This window comes from Salvelinus alpinus, chromosome 11, assembly GCF_045679555.1.
Source record: "Salvelinus alpinus chromosome 11, SLU_Salpinus.1, whole genome shotgun sequence".
In the NCBI taxonomy this organism is placed as follows: Eukaryota; Metazoa; Chordata; class Actinopteri; order Salmoniformes; family Salmonidae; genus Salvelinus; species Salvelinus alpinus.
The window spans coordinates 58327105-58352147 of NC_092096.1; the positions used below are offsets into that span (position 1 = coordinate 58327105).

General features: G+C 41.7%; 1 protein-coding gene across 7 annotated transcripts in view; it reads left to right on the forward strand.

Annotated features, from left to right (window-relative positions):
* LOC139534922 (multiple PDZ domain protein-like) overlaps nucleotides 1-25043 on the forward strand; it is a 75001-nt gene that overhangs the window by 25241 nt on the left and 24717 nt on the right. For 2 of the 7 annotated variants that reach the window (XM_071334447.1, XM_071334450.1), the window contains exons 11-29: nucleotides 123-211; nucleotides 2935-3151; nucleotides 5313-5393; nucleotides 6671-6750; nucleotides 7085-7231; nucleotides 7989-8159; nucleotides 8773-8820; nucleotides 8996-9172; nucleotides 12667-12876; nucleotides 13909-14037; nucleotides 14535-14696; nucleotides 15539-15889; nucleotides 16400-16508; nucleotides 16910-17108; nucleotides 19837-19878; nucleotides 22548-22643; nucleotides 22839-22934; nucleotides 23620-23797; nucleotides 23920-24030. In XM_071334447.1, coding sequence (XP_071190548.1) covers nucleotides 123-211; nucleotides 2935-3151; nucleotides 5313-5393; nucleotides 6671-6750; nucleotides 7085-7231; nucleotides 7989-8159; nucleotides 8773-8820; nucleotides 8996-9172; nucleotides 12667-12876; nucleotides 13909-14037; nucleotides 14535-14696; nucleotides 15539-15889; nucleotides 16400-16508; nucleotides 16910-17108; nucleotides 19837-19878; nucleotides 22548-22643; nucleotides 22839-22934; nucleotides 23620-23797; nucleotides 23920-24030 — 2693 coding nt within the window. The remainder of the gene's footprint in view (nucleotides 1-122; nucleotides 212-2934; nucleotides 3152-5312; nucleotides 5394-6670; nucleotides 6751-7084; nucleotides 7232-7988; nucleotides 8160-8772; nucleotides 8821-8995; nucleotides 9173-12666; nucleotides 12877-13908; nucleotides 14038-14534; nucleotides 14697-15538; nucleotides 15890-16399; nucleotides 16509-16909; nucleotides 17109-19836; nucleotides 19879-22547; nucleotides 22644-22838; nucleotides 22935-23619; nucleotides 23798-23919; nucleotides 24031-25043) is intronic. The other 5 variants (XM_071334448.1, XM_071334453.1, XM_071334451.1 and 2 more) reach the window with 5 other exon arrangements.

The following is a 25043-nucleotide window of genomic DNA, read 5'->3' on the forward strand; positions in this document are numbered from 1 at the left end:
TGTTTAATAGACTTTTGTTTTATTTACTGCAGATTCAGTTAAAGGATGTCTCTTGTACTGTATAAAGGATTCTGCTTGTTTCATGAATGTTATCCACACATTGTCATTGTGTCTATTTTCAGAGCCCTCTGGTATTTTCGTGAAAAGTATAACTAAAGACAGTGCAGTAGAGCAAGATGGCCGCATCCATGTTGGGGACCAGATCATAGCCGTAAGTGTCTATTTTATATATGTTTACGGACCTTTCTGACTTTATTGAACAGACAGATAGATTTCTGACTTTGTTGAACAGATACAGTTCTGACTTTATTGAACAGATATAGTTCTGACTTTATTGAACAGACAGAGAGATTTCTGACTTTGTTGAACAGATAGAGTTCTGACTTTATTGAACAGATATAGTTCAGACTTTATTGAACAGATAGAGAGTTCTGACTTTATTGAACAGATAGAGAGAGAAGTTGACAGTGGGGAAAGATAGAGGTTGTGCAGTAGGCAGGATTCAAACCTATGCCAACACCGTTTATGTGTGCTGAAGGCAGCAGCCCTGACTGCTAGACCACCCTAGGCCAGAATCCTCAACTTTTTGAATAATATGAAATGACATTTAAATTCCATTCCAAAGTATGAAATAAAGTGTGCAGGGGTATCTCTCATTTTGGATCATTTGGAGCTTTATCTATTTAGATCAGGTATTCCCAAACTGGGGTGCGCGCAATGCCGTCGGGGGTACGCCAAATAAAAATGTGATTCACATAAAATCACATTTTCAAACAGTCCATTTATATTTTCCAACGGAGTTATACATTTGGGTGAGTTTTTTGTCTCGGCTGAGTAGCCTCATTTCACTGCCAAAATGTTTATTAAACCATCTAGTGTGCAGCGAAATAACAACACAATGTCAAATACAGGTAACCTAGTCAAATAATTAACATCCAATCACACTAACCGTTACTCTCTCGCGGGAATTCCACTAACGGTCCGTATGTAGCCAAACGTAGCTGCTGCTCATGTTGGTATCTGTACTGATGGCGCAAAAGCCGTGGCAGGGAGACATAGTGGAGTGGTAACGCGCGTGCAAGCAGTTGCTCCCAACGCCACTTGGGTACACTGCAGCATCCACCGAGAGGTTCTTGCTGCCAAGGGAATGCCTGACAGCTTGAAAGACGTTTTGGACACTACAGTGAAAATGGTTAACTTTGTTAAAGCAAGGCCCCTGAACTTTCGTGTATTTTCTGCACTATTATGGGCAGCGACCATGTAACGCTTTTACAACATACAGAAGTGCGCTGGTTATCAAGGGGCAAAGTATTGACACGTTTTTTTGAATTGAGAGACAAGCTTGAAGTTTTCTGACCATAATTTTCACTTGTCTTACCGCTTGCATGATGAGGAGTTTCTCACATGACTGGCCTATCTGGGTGATGTTTTTTCTTGCCTGAATGATCTGAATCTAGGATTACAGGGATTCTCCGCAACTATATTCAATGTGTGGGACAAAATGAGGCCATTATTAAGAAGTTGGAGCTCTTCTCTGTCTGCATTAACAAGGACAACACACAGGTCTTTCCATTTTTGTATGATTTTTTTGTTTGCAAATGAACTCAAGCTTACGGACAATGCCAAATGTGATATAGCGAAGCACCCGAGTGAGTTGGGTGCGCAATTACGCAGGTACTTTCCCGAAACAGATGACACAAACAACTGGATTCGTTATCCCTTTCATGCCCTGCCTCCAGTCCACTTACCGATATCTGAACAAGAGAGCCCCATCGAAATTGCAACAAGTGGTTCTGTGAAAATTTAATTTAATCAGAAGCCACTGCCAGAGTTCTGGATTGGGCTGTGCTCAGAGTATCCTACCTTGGCAAATCGCGCTGTTAAAACACTGATGCCGTTTGCAACCACGTACCTATGTGAGAGTGGATTATCGGCCCTCACTAGCATGAAACTAAATGTGCATCCTTTCAAGCACACCATTGTCATTTACCTGTGGTGATGTATTCACCATTTTCGAGGAACAAATAAGGTTTTATATGTAAGATGGTTAAATAAAGAGCAAAATGATTGATTATCATTATATTATTATTTGTGCCCTGGTCCTATAAGAGCTCTTTGTCACTTTCCACAAGCCGGGTTGTGACAAAAACTCACACTCATTCTTATGTTTAATACATGTATCATATAGTATGTGTGTGGCAGGCTTACAATGATGGCAAAAAACAACATTTGAGAGTGCGCTGACCCTAGTGCTAGAGGGGGTATGCAGCTGGAGGTTGAATGTTTGAAGGGGTACGGGACTATAAAAAGTTTGGGAACCACTGATTTAGATCATGTGGGGAGAGTAAGGCCCCACATTTGAATAATTTAGCTTCAGTGGAGAGCTATTATTTTAAGTGTTGTTTCTTGAATGGGTATTGAGACGCTGTTCCAATCATCACGCTAAATTGAGCAAATACAATGAATACAATACCCGTTCTGTGTTATACCCTGATTTGAAGCATGAGCAAATCTTCAATCATGATTTGTTTTCTATTTGTGATGTATGTTTGTTTGTTGGTTGCGATCATTTATGTGTGTCTGCCTGTGTGTATGGGTGTGTGTCTGCCTGTGTGTATGGGTGTGTGTCTGCCTGTGTGTATGGGTGTGTGTCTGCCTGTGTGTATGGGTGTGTCTGCCTGTGTGTATGGGTGTGTGTCTGCCTGTGTGTATGTGTGTGTATGTGTCTGTGTGCTTGCCTGCCTGTTTGTGTGCTGTCCTATTGACTTGGATAGATGGCTCATGTGGCACAAAGTCTGTTTTAGCATGGACAAAGCCCTCAATGACAATGACCATGCTGGCACAGAAGCCATAATGGCAAAGATGCAAAGAAGAGCCCTCTATCCAACTCTATGATATATCAATAATCTTTACATGAATGATCGCCGCCTGCAGGTGGACGGAATGAATATCCAGGGCTACACCAACCAGCAGGCCGTGGAGGTGCTGAGACACACGGGCCAGACGGTACACCTGAAGCTGGTCAGAAGTGGCTTCCGTCCAGAGGACATCCCACCCGCTGTGGTGCCCAGTGTGATCGTACTTCCACCAACCCCAGGGGGCCGAGACCCCACACTGGAGAGAACAGATGTTGTGGACACCACCGCTCAAGGTACCAGTGGACAAAGGGCGTGGGCCGTGTTCATTAGGCACGGAATGGAAGAAAATGGACTGCAACAGGGAGAGACTACCTTAGGGCTGTCCCCGACCCCCAAAAATCTTGATCGACCAAGAGTTGTCTGTTCTTTCGACCGATTGGTCAAAATTTGTCAACGTGTATTTTTCCATATATAGACACACCTTATGTGTTTTAATGAAATCAAAAATCAGCTATATGCACTGAGCTTGTCTGATGCTTTAAGCACACTGTTTGATGAAATAATGAAGAAACACAAATTACTTTAGATGGAGTACGACCAAAATTGATTGGATTGTGCTGGGCCCGGCTCAGACTCGCTACGCTGTGTGCGCTGTGTTATTTATATATATTTTTTACAGCTCTCCTCCCTGCTGCAGCAACCACCACAGAACATCAATAGTGTTTATCACACAGTCTGTGATGCTGAAGCTGCAACATAATTACAGCCATTTCTGAGGCTTTTCTAACAAACAAAAAAGTGTAAATACTTTATTACAGCATAGCAAATGTTAAATACAGCAGAATTTGGGAAATTACTTTATTACGACATGTTGTGGTTGCGTGAGGCTTGGAGCTCACGGAATCAGTAGGCTATTAACCAAACACTCAAACAGGGAACAGAAGCAGAATCTGTCTTATTTCTTATCGTTCTCAACATCAATATGCTGGTTAACTTTGCTATTATGCACAGAGCTACATGGTCTAGGGAAAGGCGCCAATTCAACAGCGCACTGATGTTTCAGAACTGCGGACAGCGACCGCTGTCCAATGCCGGAGAAAGCGCATTTGTTATAAGCTAATATTATTTGTATTAATGTTGCGCCATTGTTCTTACGTAATATAACCAAATACAATTTCAGTAGCACATGTCTTAGAGTGATGGACTGTGCCATCCCCACGGCCTCCGCAATGGCTTAGTCTACTCAGACAGGCGTGAATCAGACAGGTGTCTTGTTCACCATGGGGGAAAAAATTGCGACTGACTGCTCGATTAAAGAAATCTCGGTCGACCAAACAATCGACCAGTCGACTAAATGGGGTCAGCTCTAGACTACCTGGATTTGTCCAATAATTTTTTTTTTTAAACACAAAGTGCTTTAAATGTTTTCCGTGGCGTGCCCTAATGATCCTGACCATGGCAACTGCATCTTTGATTAACAGTCACAAATACCTCCTATAACAGTAGTCTGTAGTCAAGCAAAACACATTTTTATTCCATATACATTTACGTTAGTCATTTAGCAGACGCTCTTATCCAGAGTAGCTCCACAGGAGCTATTAGGGTGCCTTGCTCAAGGGCACAGGAGATCGTACTCTGACATTATCCTTCATTCATACATGATTGAAATGGACCTATATCCTAGCCAAAATCCAGATTTACCTGATTTCTATGTAGGCCTGGTGCCGTATGCATCAAGTTTATCAGAGTGCTGATTTAGAATCCGTTTTGCCTTTTAGATGACAATGATTAAGGTTACATGGACAGGGAAGACCAGATCCTTGACCAATACACATATATTCTGAGAAGCTTGATACATACAACCTCTGATCACATCCCTGGTGACGCTGCAGGGCTGTGCCCACTTGACGACAGTGCACATACCACAACTATGCCCTACTTGAATGGCCTCCATCTGTGTTAGGATGGGAAAGGGACTTCTACTTAAACCCTCTCACCACAACCACAGCTCCAGATTTAGAAGGCAGCGCCCTCCGCCCTGCTTTGGAAACCCTGAACTCATTTAGCCTGTAATTGGGCCAGCGTCATAAGAACCGTAGGCGTAGGAAAATGCATTACAACACATACACGCACGCCCACACACACACACACACACACAGGCTTACGCAGACTCACGCATACTGCCAATAATAACACAACCCTTAACGACATAGCCAGCATGTTCAAAGCTGGAACCAGGAGGAACTAAAGCAGACTTCTACACATGTTTCTGCGATATGTGTCTCTGAGTGTGTGTGTATGTGTTTATTAACCATACAAGACACAATGCACAACCCATGACATCATAGCCATCATGTTTCGGGCTGGGAGCAAGATGTCTTAACCAAGAGCTCTACAAGTGTTTTGTGTGTGTATGTGTGTATTAACCTGTTTGTATTGTGTACTCCGGTGCAGGTGAGAAACAGTACCAGGCATTGAGTGGGGAATCGGATGTCTCCACTGTGAAGGATCAGTTAACTAAGAACACCAGAGACGGTAAGTCAATCCACCCCCCTGTTATCTGGGATCCTTTACTAAGTACAGCGGTAGAGATAATGGATCGCAATCTGTTTTAAAATATACTACTGTCGCGATGATTGGTTTTAGGCTACGGTGTATTTCAAGAGATTTTCAGTAGCCCTTTATTCGGATAGTCCATCTGTAGATGCTCAACAAACTATCAATGAATGTCTATAGATGTTTTTCCTATTGTTATTCAATAGAATGTTGTTGACATGTTTTTGATCTTCTGCTGATAGTTTATTGAGCATCTACAGACTGTGCATGAAGAGCATAAGGGTCTGTATGTTGTTTTTATTGCATAAAAGGGCAGATGAACGATGCCTTTGAAGTGATTCTTTCAAGTAGTGCGTTTGGAGTTGTCTAACTATAGCCTAGCGCTCGCTGTGAGTCATTTAGTCATGCAGTTTAAAAAATACGGATAAGAATAAGAAATAAAGGTACCAAGTAATTAGAGAGCAGCGGTAAAATAACAATAGCGAGACTATATACAGGGGGGTACCTGTACAGAGTCAATGTGCGGGGGCACTGGTTCGTTGAGGTAATATATACATGTAGGTAGAGTTATTAAAGTGACTATGCATAGATGATAACAACAGAGAAGCCGTGGTGTAAAAGAGGAGGGGCAATGCAAATAGTCTGGGTAGCCATTTGATTAGATGTTCAGGAGTCTTATGGCTTGGGGATAGAAGCTGTTTAGAAGCCTCTTGGACCTAGACTTGGCACTCCGGTACCGCTTGCCGTGTGGTAGCAGAGAGAACAATCTATGACTAGGGTGGCTGGAGTCATTGACAATTTTTAGGGCCTTCCTCTGACACCGCCTGGTATAGAGGTCCTGGATGGTAGGAAGCTTGGCCCCAGTGAAGTACTGGGGTTGTTCGCACTACCCTCTGTAGTGCCTTGTGGTCGGAGACCGAGCAGTTGCCATACCAGGCAGTGATGCAACCAGTCAGGATGCTCTCGATGGTGCAGCTGTAGAACCTTTTGAGGATCTGAGGACCCATGCCAACATTTTTCCGTCTCCTGAGGGGGAATAGGTTTTGTTGTGCCCTCTTCACAACTGTCTTGGCGTGTGACTGTCTGTTGGTTTCATAGTTACGTTTTAATTAGGTTAGTATTATATTTCTGTGTTTTAAGGAGCTAAGATAACAGTATGAGTCATTTCGTTGTAATCATGTAGCACACGGCAGCTGGCTGAATGTAATTTAAACTTCATACTCTATTTAAGTCCATATTATATTGCTGTTTTTAAGAAGCAAAGTTAACAGAGGATGAAGAGTTGGAGCTGATGAAGAAGTGGCAGGAGACGCTCGGCCCCAGCAACAAAGTAGAGGTTAGTAAACAGAAGAAACATTCACCCAAGCCTAGTTTGTCTCTACTTAATGATACATACTGTAGTTCTATTTTTTCCTGTTTTATACACATTCTTTTGGCATTTTATGGATGGACATGCACTGTTTGCAGAATAAAAACACTGTTGTATTTGTCATCAATGGAAAATGTCAAAACATTGGTCAGGAAAGAAAAAAAACTATATTGCCACACTATGTAAATGTAATGCTGACTGTGAAAGGAAAATTGAAAAAAACGTGTGAAAGCGTGATTTTCTGGGGAAAAATACGTTTTTATTTTCATGCCAACTGAGCTGTATCCACCCGTTGTGCCAGATTGCCCAGGTGGAGAAGTTCAGTGAGAGCAGTGGTCTGGGCATCAGTCTGGAGGCCAACAACGGGCACCACTACATCCGCTCTGTCCTGCCCGAGGGGCCAGTGGGCCGCTGTGGGAAACTCATCAGTGGCGACGAACTGCTCGAGGTAAGGGACACCGCCAATAGCGTATTGAATCGGCGAAATGAATACACCCCTGGTGAACAACAGTTAGCCTGGAACTTACTTACTGCTGTAACGATGTGCGCTGGGAGTCAGGAAGCAAGTTCAGGGAGTGCATAATTAAACTAATGAATTAAACAAGAAACACGAACAACGCACAGACAGGAAACTGAAACAGAAACAATGATGCCTGGGGAAGTCGGAAGTTTACTTACACCTTAGCCAAATACATTTAAACTCAGTTTTTCACAATTCCTGACATTTAATCCTAGTAAAAATTCCCTGTTTTAGGTCAGTTAGGATCACCACTTTATTTTAAGAATGTGACATGTCAGAATAATAGTAGAGAGAATGATTTATTTCAGCTTTTATTTCTTTCATCATATTCCCAGTGGGTCAGAAGTTTACATACACTCAATTAGTATTTGGTAGCATTGCCTTTAAATTGTTTAACTTGGGTCAAACGTTTCGGGTAGCCTTCCACAAGCTTCCCACAATAAGTTGGGTGAATTTTGGCTTATTCCTCCAGACAGAGCTGGTGTAACTGAGTCAGGTTTGTAAGTCTCCTTGCTCGCACACGTTTTGTCAGTTCTGCCCACAAATCTTCAATAGGATTGAGGTCAGGGCTTTGTGATGGCCACTCCAATACCTTGACTTGACTTTGTTGTCAAGGTATGAATCCCAGCCTGACTCAATATGAGTGTTGACCATTGGATGTGTGCGTCCACCCCTCTCCATCCAGGTCAATGGAATATCCCTGATTGGTGAGACCCACAAGGAAGTGGTGAGGATTCTGAAGGAGCTTCCTGTCTGTGTCTACATGGCCTGCTGTAGGCCCGCCCCTCTCCTTCAGAGTGACAGGGATTCTGTCCAAACAGGGTTGGATGAATTTTCCACTGAACCTAAAATTGAGGTAATTTCCCTAAACTGATACACAAAACGTATACAATATCCATGTATAGTATATGCTATTGACATCACCATTGGAACATATTTTTTAAACGGTCAATTTTTTAGTTAATATTATAGTCATTGCATTGCATAGTCATTAATTACTAGCCTCCACATAATGCAATCTAACATGCATGGTTGGGGACAACTCTGTTTTCAACCAAATAATGCAGTCATTTCAGCAAATTAATTGTTCAGGAAGTGATTAAAAACTGAATGAAAGCCAGAAAGCCCTTCATAAAATGGTGGCTGCTGGACATACAGTAGCTCACAGTACAGTGTTTCCCCCACCCCTTGATACTGAATGGCTAATATAATTGGGAATGAACATCATGAAGTCCTCCTACTTGACTCATCCACCCTCGTTATTTTAGCACAGTCTGTCCAATGCTCTGCCGGGCCTCCAGACTGCTAACAATAAAGGATTAAGATATAGGATTAGGAAGGACTCTGACCGTTCATTAACACCAATCCATCTAAAGTAATACCTCAGATAATGTGACAATGCATGGGATACAAAAGATAGTAGCCAGGGAGCTACACAAAGCTAACCTTCAAAGGAAACCTGCTTTCAGATGATTTTCGAGGGATATCTCCTCAGCTCTTCAGCTGCATCAGTTCAGGTAAAGAACACAACATACAGCACTTCTGCTGCCTAGCATCCAACGATTCCCTTTGATGTGCTGCCAAAAAAAACGTACAAAATGAAACTAGCGGAGAACTAGCCTACGAGCCTACGGGCTCGGAGTGAGTCAGGAATGCGTGTGCAGGGATGATATCGAGGGTACATCTCTGTAGATACCGGGAGACCTCAGCAGTTTCCTGGTTCCCGGAGGTTCCGAGGGGGCGGCAACAAGGGAAAATGTGACGGAGGAGACTCTGGGAGCTCCTTTGGCCATGTGGGAGACGGAAATACAGGACATCGAGCTGGAGAAGGGAGAGAGTGGACTGGGATTCAGCATCTTGGACTACCAGGTGGGAATTCTAAATGGGAATTCTGGGAATGATTGTCATAGGAATTATACTTGCGAGCAGGATTGGGGAGTAACAGATTACATGTAATCGGTTATATATAAACGATTACACAAAAAATAACTGTAATCCATTACGTTACCAGTAAAAATATTGTAATCAGATTTCAGATACTTTTGAAAAAATAGATGATTACTTCTAGGATTACTTTTAAATGAAAAAAGGATGTTTGCGTAGAAATTCTTTGACACCTTTCTGTTTTCTCAATAAAATCCAAATCAGCATTGCAAAAAGTTTGTTAGTTCAGCCTGAGCAAGTCTGACCACAAGTCAGAGACCACTATGATGACACACCAAATGCGTTTTATGGTTTGAGGGAAAATAACAGGAATAGGTTTTTGTAGGCTTCAGTCCAAGGTATGTTTTCCAATGGTGCGACTGCTGTTGGTATCCAAAGATTATCCAACTTGAATAAACACTTGGAGGTAAAGACGACAGCAGTGATGTAGCCTACGGGCGAAACAGATATCACTTATTGATATCTACATAGCGCATTGATGTGAATCACACTGCTGCTCTCTCATTTAGCTATTTGTGCCTTATGGATTGTGGTTGTTGTGGATGGCTCTTCCCAAATGTAGGCTAAATGAGTATTTTAACCCAATAATGGTTGAATTGAAGAAGTTAAGCTGCCTATCAAGCATTGTTTTTGCGACCAGTGGACAGCCAGTGAAAAACGACTCTTGCAACAGCTGCATAGTGCCGATCCCATCCTTTGGAATAAACGTTTTTTCCCAACTCCTCCATGGTATTGTGCTCCATACTGTGGGGCTTTTAGTGCTCAATCTAATTCGTGCTGATTCAAAAACCTATGTCCATAGGCCTAACGGACACGTCTTGATATGACATTATTTATTAAAGAAAACACGAAAACACGAACTTCACTTGAAACTAACAAAACAACAAACGGAGTAGACAGACCTGGATGACGAACTTACATGAAACACGAAGAACTCACGAACAGGAAAATGACTACACAAAATGACGAACGAACGAAACAGTCCCGTATGGTGCAACATAGACACAGACACAGGAGACAACCACCCACAAACAAACAATGTGACCCCACCTACCTTAATATGATTCTCAATCAGAGGAGATGAAAACCACCTGCCTCTAATTGAGAACCATATTAGGTACCCAAACCAACATAGAAACAGAAAACATAGACTGCCCACCCAAACTCACGTCCTGACCAGCTAACACATACAAAAACTAACAGAAAACAGGTCAGGAACGTGACATAACCCCCCCCCCTCAAAGTGCGTACTCCGAACGCACCACCAAAAGTCTAGGGGAGGGTCTGGGTGGGCATCGGACCACGGTGGTGGCTCAGGGCGAGTTCCCCACCCCACCATTGTCAATCCCAGCTTACATCTCCCCCTTAGAATGACCACCCTCTTTTTCCACCCACCTAATATAAGGGGCAACACCAAGATAAGGGACAGCTCCGGGACAAGGTAGCTCAGGACAGCGAGGTAGGTCGAGATAGAGAGGTAGCTCAGGATAGAGAGGTAGCTCAGGATAGAGAGATAGCTCAGGATAGAGGGGCAACTCCGGACTGAAAGGCAGCTCCGGACAGAGAGACAGCTCTGGACTGAGGGGCAGTTCCGGATTACTGGCAGCTCCGGGCTGGCTGACGGCTCTGGACGCTCATGGCTGGCTGACGGCTCTGGACGCTCATGGCTGGCTGACGGCTCTGGACGCTCATGGCTGGCTGACGGCTCTGGACGCTCATGGCTCACTGGCGGCTCTGGACGCTCATGGCTCACTGGCGGCTCTGGCAGATCCTGTCTGGTTGGCGGCTCTGGCAGATCCTGTCTGGTTGGCGGCTCTGGCAGATCCTGTCTGGTTGGCGGCTCTGGCAGATCCTGTCTGGTTGGCGGCTCTGGCAGATCCTGTCTGGTTGGTGGTTCTGTAACGGCGTTCCTCCTCCTCTTCATCCGAAGAGGAGGAGCAGGGATTGAACCAAAATGCAGCGTCTTGATATGACATTATTTATTAAAGAAAACACGAAAACACGAACTTCACTTGAAACTAACAAAACAACAAACGGAGTAGACAGACCTGGATGACGAACTTACATGAAACACGAAGAACTCACGAACAGGAAAATGACTACACAAAATGACGAACGAACGAAACAGTCCCGTATGGTGCAACATAGACACAGACACAGGAGACAACCACCCACAAACAAACAATGTGACCCCACCTACCTTAATATGATTCTCAATCAGAGGAGATGAAAACCACCTGCCTCTAATTGAGAACCATATTAGGTACCCAAACCAACATAGAAACAGAAAACATAGACTGCCCACCCAAACTCACGTCCTGACCAGCTAACACATACAAAAACTAACAGAAAACAGGTCAGGAACGTGACACTCGCGCCCTTTTGGTAGACTTAAACTGCTGCAAATTATAGAGAATTCAAAGTGTTTCCAACAAACTATTTAAACAATAGGCTTATAGCAAATGGAACCTATGGCATACATGTTTCACTTTTCAGTAGTGCCCAAAGCATGCCATTCTATGAGCGCAGTATTTCTCGAAACAATGAGCCCAATCAGTCCTCTGACAACAAATCATAAACAACAGAGTAGGCTAATAACGATGTGGCTAATCTATAATTCCATATTTCCAAGTCCTATTTTTGAAGATCAAGGGGTAATAAATGATGAATTGTAATTACTGGAAATCTGACCGACTTTGGTTTTTAATGTAAAGATATAGCCTAATCGTATTATTATCTGTAGTAAAAAAGGATGGGTTAGAAGAAGCCCACATAACCATCCCATAAAGTAAAATGTAACATCCGTTTATGGCAAGCTATGTAAACTCTAACATTGATTTATCCTGCAATAGATGTCATTCAATTGGAAATATACATTTTTGTCTTCTTCTAACGGCGCTTAAGGGGAAAGTAATCTAAAAGTAACTGAAAGTAATACGATTACGTTACTGAGTTTGGGTAATCCCAAAGTTACGTTACTGATTACAATTTTGGACAGGTAACTAGTAATTATAACGGATTACATTTAGAAAGTAATCTACCAAACCCTGCTTGCTAGTCAAGTATGATTTTTCCCAAATGATAGAATTTACTTATTTACTTATCATTCACTTCAATTAGTTGTTGTTGTAGGTCGTTTCTGTCTTCTTACTTTGGGAGGAAGTGGTCATGTGAGCTTTAGGACCTTTGCCCTCTGGGAAATGAAGTTCAACAAATAGCATAATTGACTCATTACACTGTAATGCACTGTATTTTTTTAAACTAAATGGCTTACTCTTAGTTTCGAACACCTGATATACAGAACATTTAGAATAAACAAATCCTCCAACTGAAAGTACATAATAGATTTTTAGTCCTTATTGTATAAGATTATCTGTCGAGTGCGTCCATTGACTTCACTGACACAGATCTTGTAATAGGACCCAATGGATCCGGCCAAGACGGTGATCGTGATTCGCTCTCTGGTGCCAGAAGGAGTGGCCGAACGGGATGGCAGGCTTTTGCCAGGCGACCGGCTCATGTTCGTCAACAGCACCAATCTGGACAACGCCAGTCTGGAGGAAGCCGTCCAGGCACTGAAGGGGGCCAACATCGGCATGGTTCACATTGGGGTGGCCAAGCCACTGCCTGTAAGGGAACCCTATTGTGATTTTTGTCCTAAAGAGAGGCTGGTGTGTGTGTATTTGTGTGTGTGTGTGCAGGGAGGGGGTGGGGGTGCAATGTGTTCCGTGTGCCCGTGTGTGTGTTATATGTATGTGAGCATTTGTGTGTGCGTTTTCTCTCTGGTGTGTGGCCACCCAATAATGAGGGCTCATCTTACAGATGGCTTGTATTATTCATGCTGATAAGGCAGTAGAGTTAGGCTGCATGCTGACTCAACTCCAATCTCCCTGACAACAGAATAAGGCAGCACAAACATCCCTGCCCTTTGTGTCATATTGCTTGGACTCCTTGTACATAAATGCCTTGAGGCAGCTGTTAAAAAAAGGGGTTGTCCACAAACACATTCACCACCTGAGGGATTTCTAGTCTTGTTTTCTGTGAAAATTGGCCACGTTCTTTCAGCTTTAAAGTTACATTTCTCTCTCTTGGGCTTGCCATTATGATGAGACCATACAGTAAGTTCTGGTTCTGGGATGTCAAGGTTATTGGAGGTCGGGTGGATTACATTGTCTTTGGGAAGCCTCTGTGGAGTTATCAAGCTTTCCTGGAATGTAGGGGGGGTTGTTGTATTGCTTCTCCAAATTGAGTTTGATCCTCCAATACCTTCTTCAATTTCTCCCTCTTTTCTTTATCTATCTCTCTCTCGCTCTCTCTCGCGCTCTCTCTCTCCGGGCATCGTATTAGACAAAATCAAGATCGAAAGGTCCTTTAAAGCAAAGCTGTGGCAACACCTTTGGAAATCGAATAACCATGTATAACTTTTTACCGAAATATTACCTTGTGATGTAGCCCGTCATTCCTAACTACAGACAAAACCATGCAGACCAAATCAAACCGTTAAAACACATGCTTTTCGCTACTAACAACCTCATTTATATTTTTTAACAACCCAACTACAATCATATTTGACTAGGAATTTGAAACCTGTAGACAATGATTGGAATTTCCTCAGTATTATTTTCTGGGGATTTTTCCCATTTCCTGCCCTGTCTCCACAGCCATACAATGAAGAGGACAGTCCGTCGTCATCTGGAATCTGTTTTTTTTTATCTTCAACACTGCTGGTTAAAGAAAGCGATGAGGAGGAGCCAGCGGAGGACCACCTTTTCCGGGCAGAGCCTGCATTGGTTAGTCGCCGTTGTGGACAAGTACAAAATATGTATGCACAAAAAAGTACAAAGATGAAAAGTACCCAAAAGAAATTGCGCTCACTACTGTAAGTCGCTCTGGATAAGAGTCTGAAATGTAAATGTAAATTAACTAATGAAATTGAGGGACAAGAAAAAACGACCAATCAAAATTAAAGACACAAAATAACCATTGTAACTTTAAAATGCATCCTTTAAAATCTTGTATCAAGTGCATTTAATTTAATGCAAAACTCAATAGTATCTAATCAAAATTTAGCCACAAAAAACAAGACAAACAATGTATGGAGTATCACTCGACTAAACACTCTGAGACACAATGGGAAAGAGCAACAATGTCCAATATCGGAGTTAGAATATCCTTTAGAAATAGCTCTCATGGCACTAACAAAGCTATCCGTGAATGGATAGCTCATCCATGGCATAGAGAGATATATTCACCATCTAATTCACTACATTCACATTCTTTGGTGCAGATTGACTCCAATGAGGGAGACCTGGCCGATGAGAGGGCATTGGAGCGTCGCTTCTCTGGCAATGAGGATGACACCTTACAGGCATCCATGATCGCCCTCCACGGCAGCACCTGCAGCGCCGATATGGACTACCAGACTACCTTGCAGTCCTCCACACCCAAAGTAGGCCAACAAACGTGCACTGTGGTTAGCTGAGTCAATTTTAAAGCCATTACAGTCAGCAATTTTAAGAAAGCTTGTTACAATGCAAAAACAGTATCTGTTCCCTGTCATTTGTTTGAATTTCACTGAAGCAAGCTGCTGCCCTTTTCACTAAGAAAACTCCTTGCGTAATCAAAATAAGTTGCTTATTTTATCATACGGGGTTGACATTAGAAGTGCTGTGCTATAATTGTTTGACTACATCAAACTGTCAGCTATATTGAAGTGATAAAATGTTTATGTGGTTTTTAGTCGCTTCTTTGTATGCATTTAGCTTGTTTTTGTCTCACATTTTGCATAAGCTTGTAGATCATTGTCACTCCCCAGAGTCCTACCTCCAGAGTCCTTATGTATGAATGGTTGATCCTTTTTTTTATTAGTATTTATCTATAGATACTGTACTTCATCTTATCAAGCTATTACTACCCTATTAGAATAATATGGCCCGCTGCGTGCTTCAGTCCTGCTCTCAGCATTTCTGCTTGTTGCAGTTATTCCACAGTTTCCTCTCCTAAGGATTTATTTTTCCAAGTTTTATTGTGCCGTCTCGGATGCTTAAGGAATCCCTGAAGAGATTCATTTCCATACAGTTCGGGTCTCATGAATTATATCTAGGGAGATAATACAGAGATATTTGGTGCATCGCGCACAATCATCTGTACTGTAATTATTGCTATTCCCCGTCAGCTACTGATGGCTTTTCAATGGCTCATTAGGAGGAGTGCAGAACGGCGACCGAGGTAGAAACTAACGAGGTGTAACCTCCATTTCGACTCGTCATTTTTTCTTCTTCTTCTACATAGCGGAGTGCCCGCCTGGACTTGTTGACTGAGCATCCCTTGGTGACGTTGTTCGGCCTTGCGGACGACACTGAACCCTTCTCCCCGGAGGAGAAGCCCATCGTTTTCCCACTGCCCAGGAGTATTGGAAGTCACGCCCTAACGATTGACGACAACGCACTAACTAGCTCCGATCAGTACCTGGCGCATCACTTAACCCAAATGGAGCCGTCGGATCTGTCAAACTCGTACAGTCCGTACACTGACCCTGAGCCCGGTTTGAATGATTTGGGGGAGCCGGTGCAGTCTCTCCATTTTCAGGTGGAGTCCACCATGGCCGTTGAGGACATAGGGGAGATGGAAGGCTTAATGAAGGTAAACGAGCCTTGATCTGAAGAGCCGTGCCATCTTTCGTTTTGCCATTGAATGTCATTGAGTGTGCCTCGTAATCAAACAAGCATGAGTAAATCGGTCCTCGGCAATGCTCAGGAAATTGAAATGCAACAAGTTACGTTCAACCCATGTCGAAATGCACTGGACTGATCACAGGCCAATGTGAAATTGATTGGATTTTCGAGAATAATGATAACCCAACCAGTTTGAAACATTCTACTTTTTACTAGAATCACATTCCTAGGTATTACTTACTTTCCTATGGTAATGGCATCACAGAAAATATTTAAAGATGAATCCCTTCCTTACTTTGTATGTTTGATTCCCTGGCCCTCACTAATCGTTTCCACCTAACCTTCCTGGTAGTTTAGATGACCTCAATTTCATTCTGTCACTATTATTCATTTTTAAATGCTGTACTTAAACTTCCTCCATAGAAAATATTTTCACATTTGTTTCATTAATACTTTTTATTGAATCGTAATTCTCAAGGGGGATGAGCCATCTGTAAAGCAGTCCAAAGAGGAAGGGGATGAGGTTATAACCACTGGGAGTCATTTTGAAAGGACAATCACTGTTGTCAAGGGCAACTCCAGTCTCGGTTTGTATTATTTCTTTGGCAATATGTTGTATATTGATGAGTAATTGTTGTATAGACAACAGCCTTCACTTTATCAGTCTTTTCTCCTTACATACCATAATTGTATTTAAATGAGCAAAATATCTGATTATGCTTTTATGTGCTTTATATCTGTCAGGGTTGTCGGATATTACTTATTAAATGTGTTGTATTTCAGTTCATTTGTAGTATTTGTATTTCTTGTAACAACAAAAAAATACTTACTTGGCTTATTGCGTTTAGCTCCAAGTGGAGCATAGGGGCCTTAGCTATGAATCAGGATTGAACACATTTTACACATAATCGTGGGTAAGCGTTTTTCCTATACTGTAGGTTCCAGGTCTTTGGGAATGTTGTGCATTTTGTCACTGTCATCCTTACAGGAATGACAGTGAGCTCCATCAAGGATGGCTTGGGGATGTACATCCGCAGCATCATCCACGGTGGTTCCATCAGCCGAGACGGCCGTCTGGGAGTGGGGGACCTAATCTTAGTCATCAACGGCGAGTCCATGGCCAACCTGACTAACTCCCAGGCCCGCGCCATGCTCCGGAGACACTCCCTCATCGGGCCAGACTTGGGGTAAGGACCAGGGCTAGGGCAACATGTTCAGTGTTTTGATACCTTGTCCATGGAAACCTGTTTTATATGGTTTCACTATAGGCCTTCATTAAAATATCCACCTACTTCCAAAACGAAGAGTGCAGATTTCACCTCAAATATATTCTCCCTAGATTCCCTACACATTGATACACACTCCTTTTCTGTTACAATGTAAAGTCAGAGGATAATATTGTGGAGACCAAAACCCAAAACTTTCTCCTCTCTACAAGCATATAGTACCAGTCAAAAGTTTGGACACACCTACTCATTCAAGGAATTTTCTTTATGTTTACTATTTTCTACATTGTAGAATAATAGTGAAGACATCAAAACTATGAAATAACACTTTTGGCATTCTCTCAACCAGCTTAATGAGGAATGCTTTTCCAACAGTCTTGAAGGAGTTCCCACATGCTGAGCACTTGTTGGCTGCTTTTCCTTCACTCTGCAGTCCAACTCAATTGGGTTGAGGTCCAGTGATTGTGGAGGCAAGGTCATCTGATGTAGCACTCCATCACTGTCTTTGGTCAAATAGCGCTTACACAGCCTGGTGGTGTATTTTGGGTCATTGTCCTGTTGAAAACAAATGATAGTACCACTAAGTGCAAACCAGATGGGATGGCGTATCACTGCAGAATGCTGTGGTAGCCATACTGGTTAAGTGTGCCTTGAATTCAAAATTAATCACTGACAGTGTCACTAGCAAAGCACCATCACACCTCCTCCTCCATGCTTGTAAGGTGGGAACCTTACATGCGGAGATCATCCGTTCACCTACACTGCCTCTCACAAAGACACAGCGGTTGGAATAAAAAATCAAAAATTTGGACTCATCAGACGAAAGGACAGATTTCCTCTGGTTTAATGTCTATTGCTCGTGTTTCTTGGCCCAAGCAAGTCTCTTCTTCTTATTGGTGTCCTTTAGTAGTGGTTTCTTTGCAGCAATTCCACCATGAAGGCCTAATTTAAGCAGTTTCCTCTGAACAGTTGATTTTGAGATGTGTCTGTTACTCTGTGAAGCATTTATTTGGGCTGCAATCTGAGGTGCAGTTAACTCAAATTAACTTATCCTCTGCAGCAGATGTAACTCTGGTTATTCCTTTCCTGTGGCGGTCCTCATGAGAGCCAGTTTCATCATTCAGTTTCATACCGCTTGATGGTTTTTACGACTGCACTTGAAGAAACTTTAAAAGTTCTTGAAATTTTACGAATTGACTGACCTTCATGTCTTAAAGTAATGATGGACTGTCGTTTCTATTAGCTTATTTCAACTGTTCTTGCCATAATATGAACTTGTTATTTTTTTCAAAATAGAGCTATCTTCTGTATACCACCCCTACCTTGTCACAACACAACTGATTGGCTCAAGCGCATTAAGAAGGAAAGAAATTCCACAAAATAACGTTTAACAAGGCACACCTGTTAATTGAAATGCATTCCAGGTGACTACCTCATGAAGCTGGTTGAGAGAATGCCAAGAGTGTGGAAAGCTGTCATCAAGGCAAAGGGTGGCTACTTTGAAGATTCTCAAATATAAGATATATTTAGATTTGTTTAACACTTTTTTGGGTTACTACATGATTCCATATGTGTTATTTCATAGTTTTGATGTCTTCACTATTATTCTACAATGTAGAAAATAGTAAAAATAATGAAAAACCCTTGAATGAGTAGGTGTGTCCAAACATTTGACTGGTGCTGTACATAGACACACCACTATAGAGTCAGTTACACGTCACCTGACATCACACTAAATAAACGCGTCTCGATCAAATATGGCCCTTTTATTTTTTGTTTTCTGAATGATTTGGTCACTTTTCTATAGCTTATGTGTACAATTATGATCAAGTGAAGCTTTGTAGTGTACGGCATTTGGTTAAATTGCTCCCGATGATCCCATGAAGGCTATTTGTTCGGCATCTCTCGTAGAAACAGTTTGTTTTCTACTTTTACATCTCCCATACAACAGCTAACTGTTTTACCAAACCATCCGAATACACATTTAATTGAACTGAATTGAGATGCCTAATACACATACCTCACAAACTGGTGTGACTTTTCTGTCAGTGTGCCAGTGTTTTGTTACTTTGGGCTTTGGGTTTTTTGTGGACCACAGGAAGAGTAGCTGCTGCTTCTGCAAAAGCTAACGGGGATCCAAATAAACAAATAAATAAGCAAACATAATAAATAAACAAATACAAATTCACAACACCTGTTAATGAACCATGCAGTAAACATTATAATGTAGTAGAAATTGTGTTAAGGAGCTCACGGTTTTCTTTTAGCCAGGTCGATAGTGGGAAATGTCATTGTCATCCAGTGTTGTGAGTCACAGAGAGCACCTTAATATCCCTTAAAATTTGTGCCATCCAAAGCATGATAGCATTTAGGCTACCGTACATACATGTCTGATGAACACCACCAGTTGAATACTGTAGGCTACATGAAGGTAGGACTTCCAGTCATATGGAAAAGCTTCCTACAGCATTTGGACTCCTAACACAGATGCTCAATGGTGAAATCTGAACAACTCACTAAGGCCTTTTACATTCCTAAATTGTATTCTCTCCATGCATTCGAGGGATGCTACATTAAAGTCTGGGGCACCATCATTTTCGGTATCTCAAGTCTTGCTTGCTTAACGCTAAACATGTCAGTACATTCCAGTATGTTAGCCGCGATGCATAACATCCTCTTCACCTTCTAGATCTGCTTGTGCCCCAGAGGACGATCTGTGCCCCTTTTATGTGTGAGTACCGCTAACTCCCACGCTGACGGGTCTGCAACAAAATCTACCACTTTGTTTCCTCTCTGTCCACATTTTCTCACTTCTGCACCCGAGTGTCATCACCTGTCCGTGGAAGGGACTTTTATCCAGATCTAGACGTTACAACACATTCTGAAAATCAGCCATACTGAAAATCAACCATACTGTATATCAACCATACTGTATATCAACCATACTGTATATCAACCATAGTGTAAATCAACCATAGTGTAAATCAACCATACTGTATATCAACCATAGTTTAAATCAACCACACTGTAAATCAACCATAGTTTAAATCAACCATACTGTATATCAACCATAGTTTAAATCAACCATACTGTATATCAACCATACTGTAAATCAACCATAGTGTAAATCAACCATAGTGTAAATCAACCATACTGTATATCAACCATAGTTTAAATCAACCACACTGTAAATCAACCATAGTTTAAATCAACCATACTGTATATCAACCATAGTGTAAATCAACCATACTGTATATCAACCATAGTTTAAATCAACCATACTGTAAATCAACCATAGTGTAAATCAACCATACTGTATATCAACCATAGTTTAAATCAACCATAGTTTAAATCAACCATAGTTTATATCAACCATACTGTATATCAACCATAGTTTAAATCAACCATACTGTACATCAACCATACTGTAAATCAACCATACTGTAAATCAACCATACTGTATATCAACCATAGTTTAAATCAACCATACTGTATATCAACCACAGTTTAAATCAACCATAGTGTACATCAACCATACTGTAAATCAACCATAGTTTAAATCAACCACACTGTAAATCAACCATAGTTTAAATCAACCACACTGTAAATCAACCATAGTTTAAATCAACCATACTGTATATCAACCATAGTTTAAATCAACCATACTGTATATCAACCATACTGTAAATCAACCATAGTTTAAATCAACCATACTGTATATCAACCATACTGTAAATCAACCATAGTGTAAATCAACCATACTGTATATCAACCATACTGTAAATCAACCACAGTTTAAATCAACCATAGTTTATATCAACCATACTGTATATCAACCATAGTTTAAATCAACCATACTGTACATCAACCATACTGTAAATCAACCATAGTTTAAATCAACCATACTGTATATCAACCATAGTTTAAATCAACCATAGTTTAAATCAACCATACTGTAAATCAACCATAGTTTAAATCAACCATACTGTATATCAACCATAGTTTAAATCAACCATAGTTTAAATCAACCATAGTTTAAATCAACCATAGTTTAAATCAACCCTAGTTTATATCAACCATAGTTTAAATCAACCATAGTTTAAATCAACCATAGTTTATATCAACCATAGTTTAAATCAACCATAGTTTAAATCAACCATAGTTTATATCAACCATAGTTTAAATCAACCATAGTTTAAATCAACCATAGTTTATATCAACCATAGTGTATATCAACCATACACAAACCTTAATCTGAATAGTTAATTTTTTTGCTTTCTCATGGAGCAAACAGAACAGATTTCTTAGCTAAATGCACTGTTACCTCTAACTCGTTAATAATCAAATAATGTGGACATCTGTGGAGATTACAGTTCACTAGATTAGATAATTGTATAGGCTACATACAGCACATTAGCCGCGGTCCCAACACACAGTCAATGTATCTGGATAAGTCTCTCACTGGACTGCACCACTAACCATGGGTTTTTAACACTTCATCCTTAACGCTTTATTGACATGTCTCTCGTTGACAACTGGGCATGCAGGTCCATTTGTGTGGGGGGATAACGATTGATTTTGCACTTTTTCGTCTATGCTGTATCCACCCCATCACACACTAATTCCCTTATTTCTTCCTTCATCTGTTTTTGGAGGCATTTGAATTGCTGTTTGAATGAACAGGGATTCAAGTACCTCAGTGTCTGCATGTCCTAATGTTGAAGTATGAGTCATTCCATCATTTTTAGATCTGTCATCTTCACTCAAATGTGTGTGTGTGTGTGCTTTAGAAACAACTACTGATGATTAATTGCTTGAAACTGGGATTACCAAAGCGGATTTATGCGCTTTTCTACTCCCTTTCATTCGATTCTTAATAGTTTGGAACGTTCTCTACTATTCCAGTAAATTAAGAATTCGTGTTCCAATTGATGTTCCCTTCAAAACTCACTGACATTATTTTGGAAAGAATTCCCACACTCAATCCATTGACGGCTCACCTTGGGCTCATGATAGGCAGAATGCATTGCCGGAGAAATTTACAGAGTTCATTCCTTCCCCTCCTGCAATCTTGGGCCGCAGAGGTAAATTGGACGGGGAGGAGAACAATGTAAATTAGACGTCTGTGAATAAATAAAAGGCTGTTTTGTAAAAAGGCTCATTCTGACATATCGGGTTGCATATGAATGCAGACACTTCCACTTTATTGCTTTGTTAAACGATCATATCATTCCTGATGATGAATTCTGACATGCTTGCACACAAGGTTGAACTCCCGTCGTCATATGTTTATGAATAGGTTATATATTTTGGGGGTATTTGCAGTGATGATGGCAAATCTTGGTCAGGTTGTTGTTCGGAGGAGTGCTGAGGCTCATTGGTGTGTGTGTGTGTTCTCAGCATTACCTATGTCCCTGTGGAGTATCTGGAGGAGTACAAGACAAGCCTGGAGCAGCCTAAAGATGACATCTGCTCTGATGCACCTCCGGCCCCAATGTAAGCTCAAACTTTATAAAACTTTATAGAAGCAATACATTTATAGAAAGTGTTTTCATAACGATGCCTTAAGTAAACGTATATGCTTTTGTTTTCCAGCATAGACCGGGCTTTCACGACATTATTTTGTTTAACTCCAGACAAAACAAGTCGACGAACAAACCACCAGGTTTACAATAGTTTGTCTCTTTGCAGAAGAGAAATCCCAGAACTTCCTGAGCGGGAGGATGGAGAGGGAGAGGAGAGCGAGTTACAGACCGCCACCTTCAGTAACTGGAACCAGCCTATGAAGTGAGTAGGAAGTTGGACTTTGACTTGGACCAGAACATAGAGTTGAACAAACAACATGCCCTTGGCACAAAGCCTGTTTTTGCATGGGGGCAGCGCCATTGAAGGCTTTCACTCTTCACTAAAGATGGGGGGTGTACCCTCTTTCCAACTTTAACGTTAAGGAAACAAAGCTGATTGGGTAAATAAGTAATAAGCAGTGTTTGGACAGCAAGCATTAGTTATACCGCTTTGGAACTGAGCTAGAGCCTGCATATATATCTATAAGAGGAAATCAGCAACCACTGTAGCACTCCAGGAGTAGGGTTATTGATAGCTGAGGCTAACTCAATGAGCTACAACGTTTAGAAAGTCACAGATAGAAATGTAGCCAATTTGCAGAACTGACACGGTTCCCTAATCTAAATGACTGAGAATCATATCCAGTCTACCTAATTTACCGACCCGCCACAATGCCCCAATCATTTCCATTCTCAATTGTTGAACCTTCTGTAATGTTGTACTTCCCTGAATTTGTATTCGATAGGTGAGATTTTTACACAACCCATTTCCTCATTCAATGTCACTTCTTATTTTTTACTTTGTATGCAAATAAATGACATTATAATAACCCCAACCCTGTCCCAAGAAGTGGCACAATACAGTACCCTTTACAAATATATTTTACAATGTGTGTTGCCTCGCTCAGGGTGGAGCTCAAAAGAGAAGCGGGCAAGTCCCTTGGCATCAGCATTGTGGGGGGCAGAGGGATGGGCAGTCGCCTTAGCAACGGCGAGGTGATGCGGGGCATCTTCATCAAACACATCATGGAGGACAGCCCCGCCGGCCGCAATGGAACCCTGAAGACTGGAGATAGGATTGTTGAGGTACACCAATCAATATTATTTCACACTATAGAGATTAGCATGCATTTACTTTAACATGGCGAAATGGTAATTGCACAGTAATAACCTATGAATTACTTGTTTGTTTCTTTGGAATGTATCAGGTGGACGGTGTGGACCTGAGTGATGCCAGTCACGAGCAGGCTGTGGAGGCCATCCGCAGGGCAGGAAACCCTGTAGTGTTCCTGGTTCAGAGTATCGTCCACAGGCCCAGGGTGAGCCCTCTAGCTCCTTGTGTTAGCCTGCTAGCATGCTATCTTACTGTGATAGCATGCTAGCTAAGTGTTCCTAAGTGTTCCTAGCTCCCTGTGTTAGCATGCTGGCTGTGTGGTTAATGTCTTTCAACAACAATACTTAATTTCAAATCAAAATCAAATCAAATTTTATTTGCTACATACACATGGTTAGCAGATGTTAATGCGAGTGTAGCAAAATGCTTGTGCTTCTAGTTCCAACAGTGCAGTAATATCTAACAAGTAATCTAACAATTCCCCAACAACAACCTAATACACACAAATCTAAAGGGGTGAATGAGAATATGTACATGTAAGTATATGGATGAGCGATGGCCGAGCGGCATAGGCAAAGGTACAATAGATGGTATAAAATACAGTATATACAGTACATGTGATATGAGTAATGTAAGATATGTAAACATTATTAAAGTGGCATTATTTAGAGTGGCATTGTATAAAGTGACTAGTGATCCATTAATTAAAGTGGCCAGTGATTGTGTCTCAATGTAGGCAGCAGCCTCTCTGAGTTAGTGATTGCTGATTAGCAGTCTGATGGCCTTGGGATAGAAGCTCTTTTTCTGTCTCTCGGTCCCAGCTTTGATGCACCTGTACTGACCTCGCCTTCTGGATCGTAGCGGGTTGAACAGGCAGTGGCTCGAGTAGTTGATGTCCTTGATGATCTTTTTGGCCTTCCGGTGACATCGGGGGCTGTAGGTGTCATGGAGGGCAGGTAGTTTGCCCCCGGTGATGCGTTGTGCAGACCGCACCACCCTCTGGAGAGCTTTGCGGTTGAGCCCGACAGGATTCACCACCCTCTGTGATACAGCCCGACAGGATGCTCTCGATTGTGCATCTGTAAAGGTTTGTCAGGGTTTTGGGTGACATGCCAAATTTCTTAGGTTGAAGAGGCGATGTTGCGCCTTCTTCACCACACTGTCTGTGTGGGTGGACCATTTCAGTTTGTCTGTGATGTGTACGCCTAGAAACTTAAA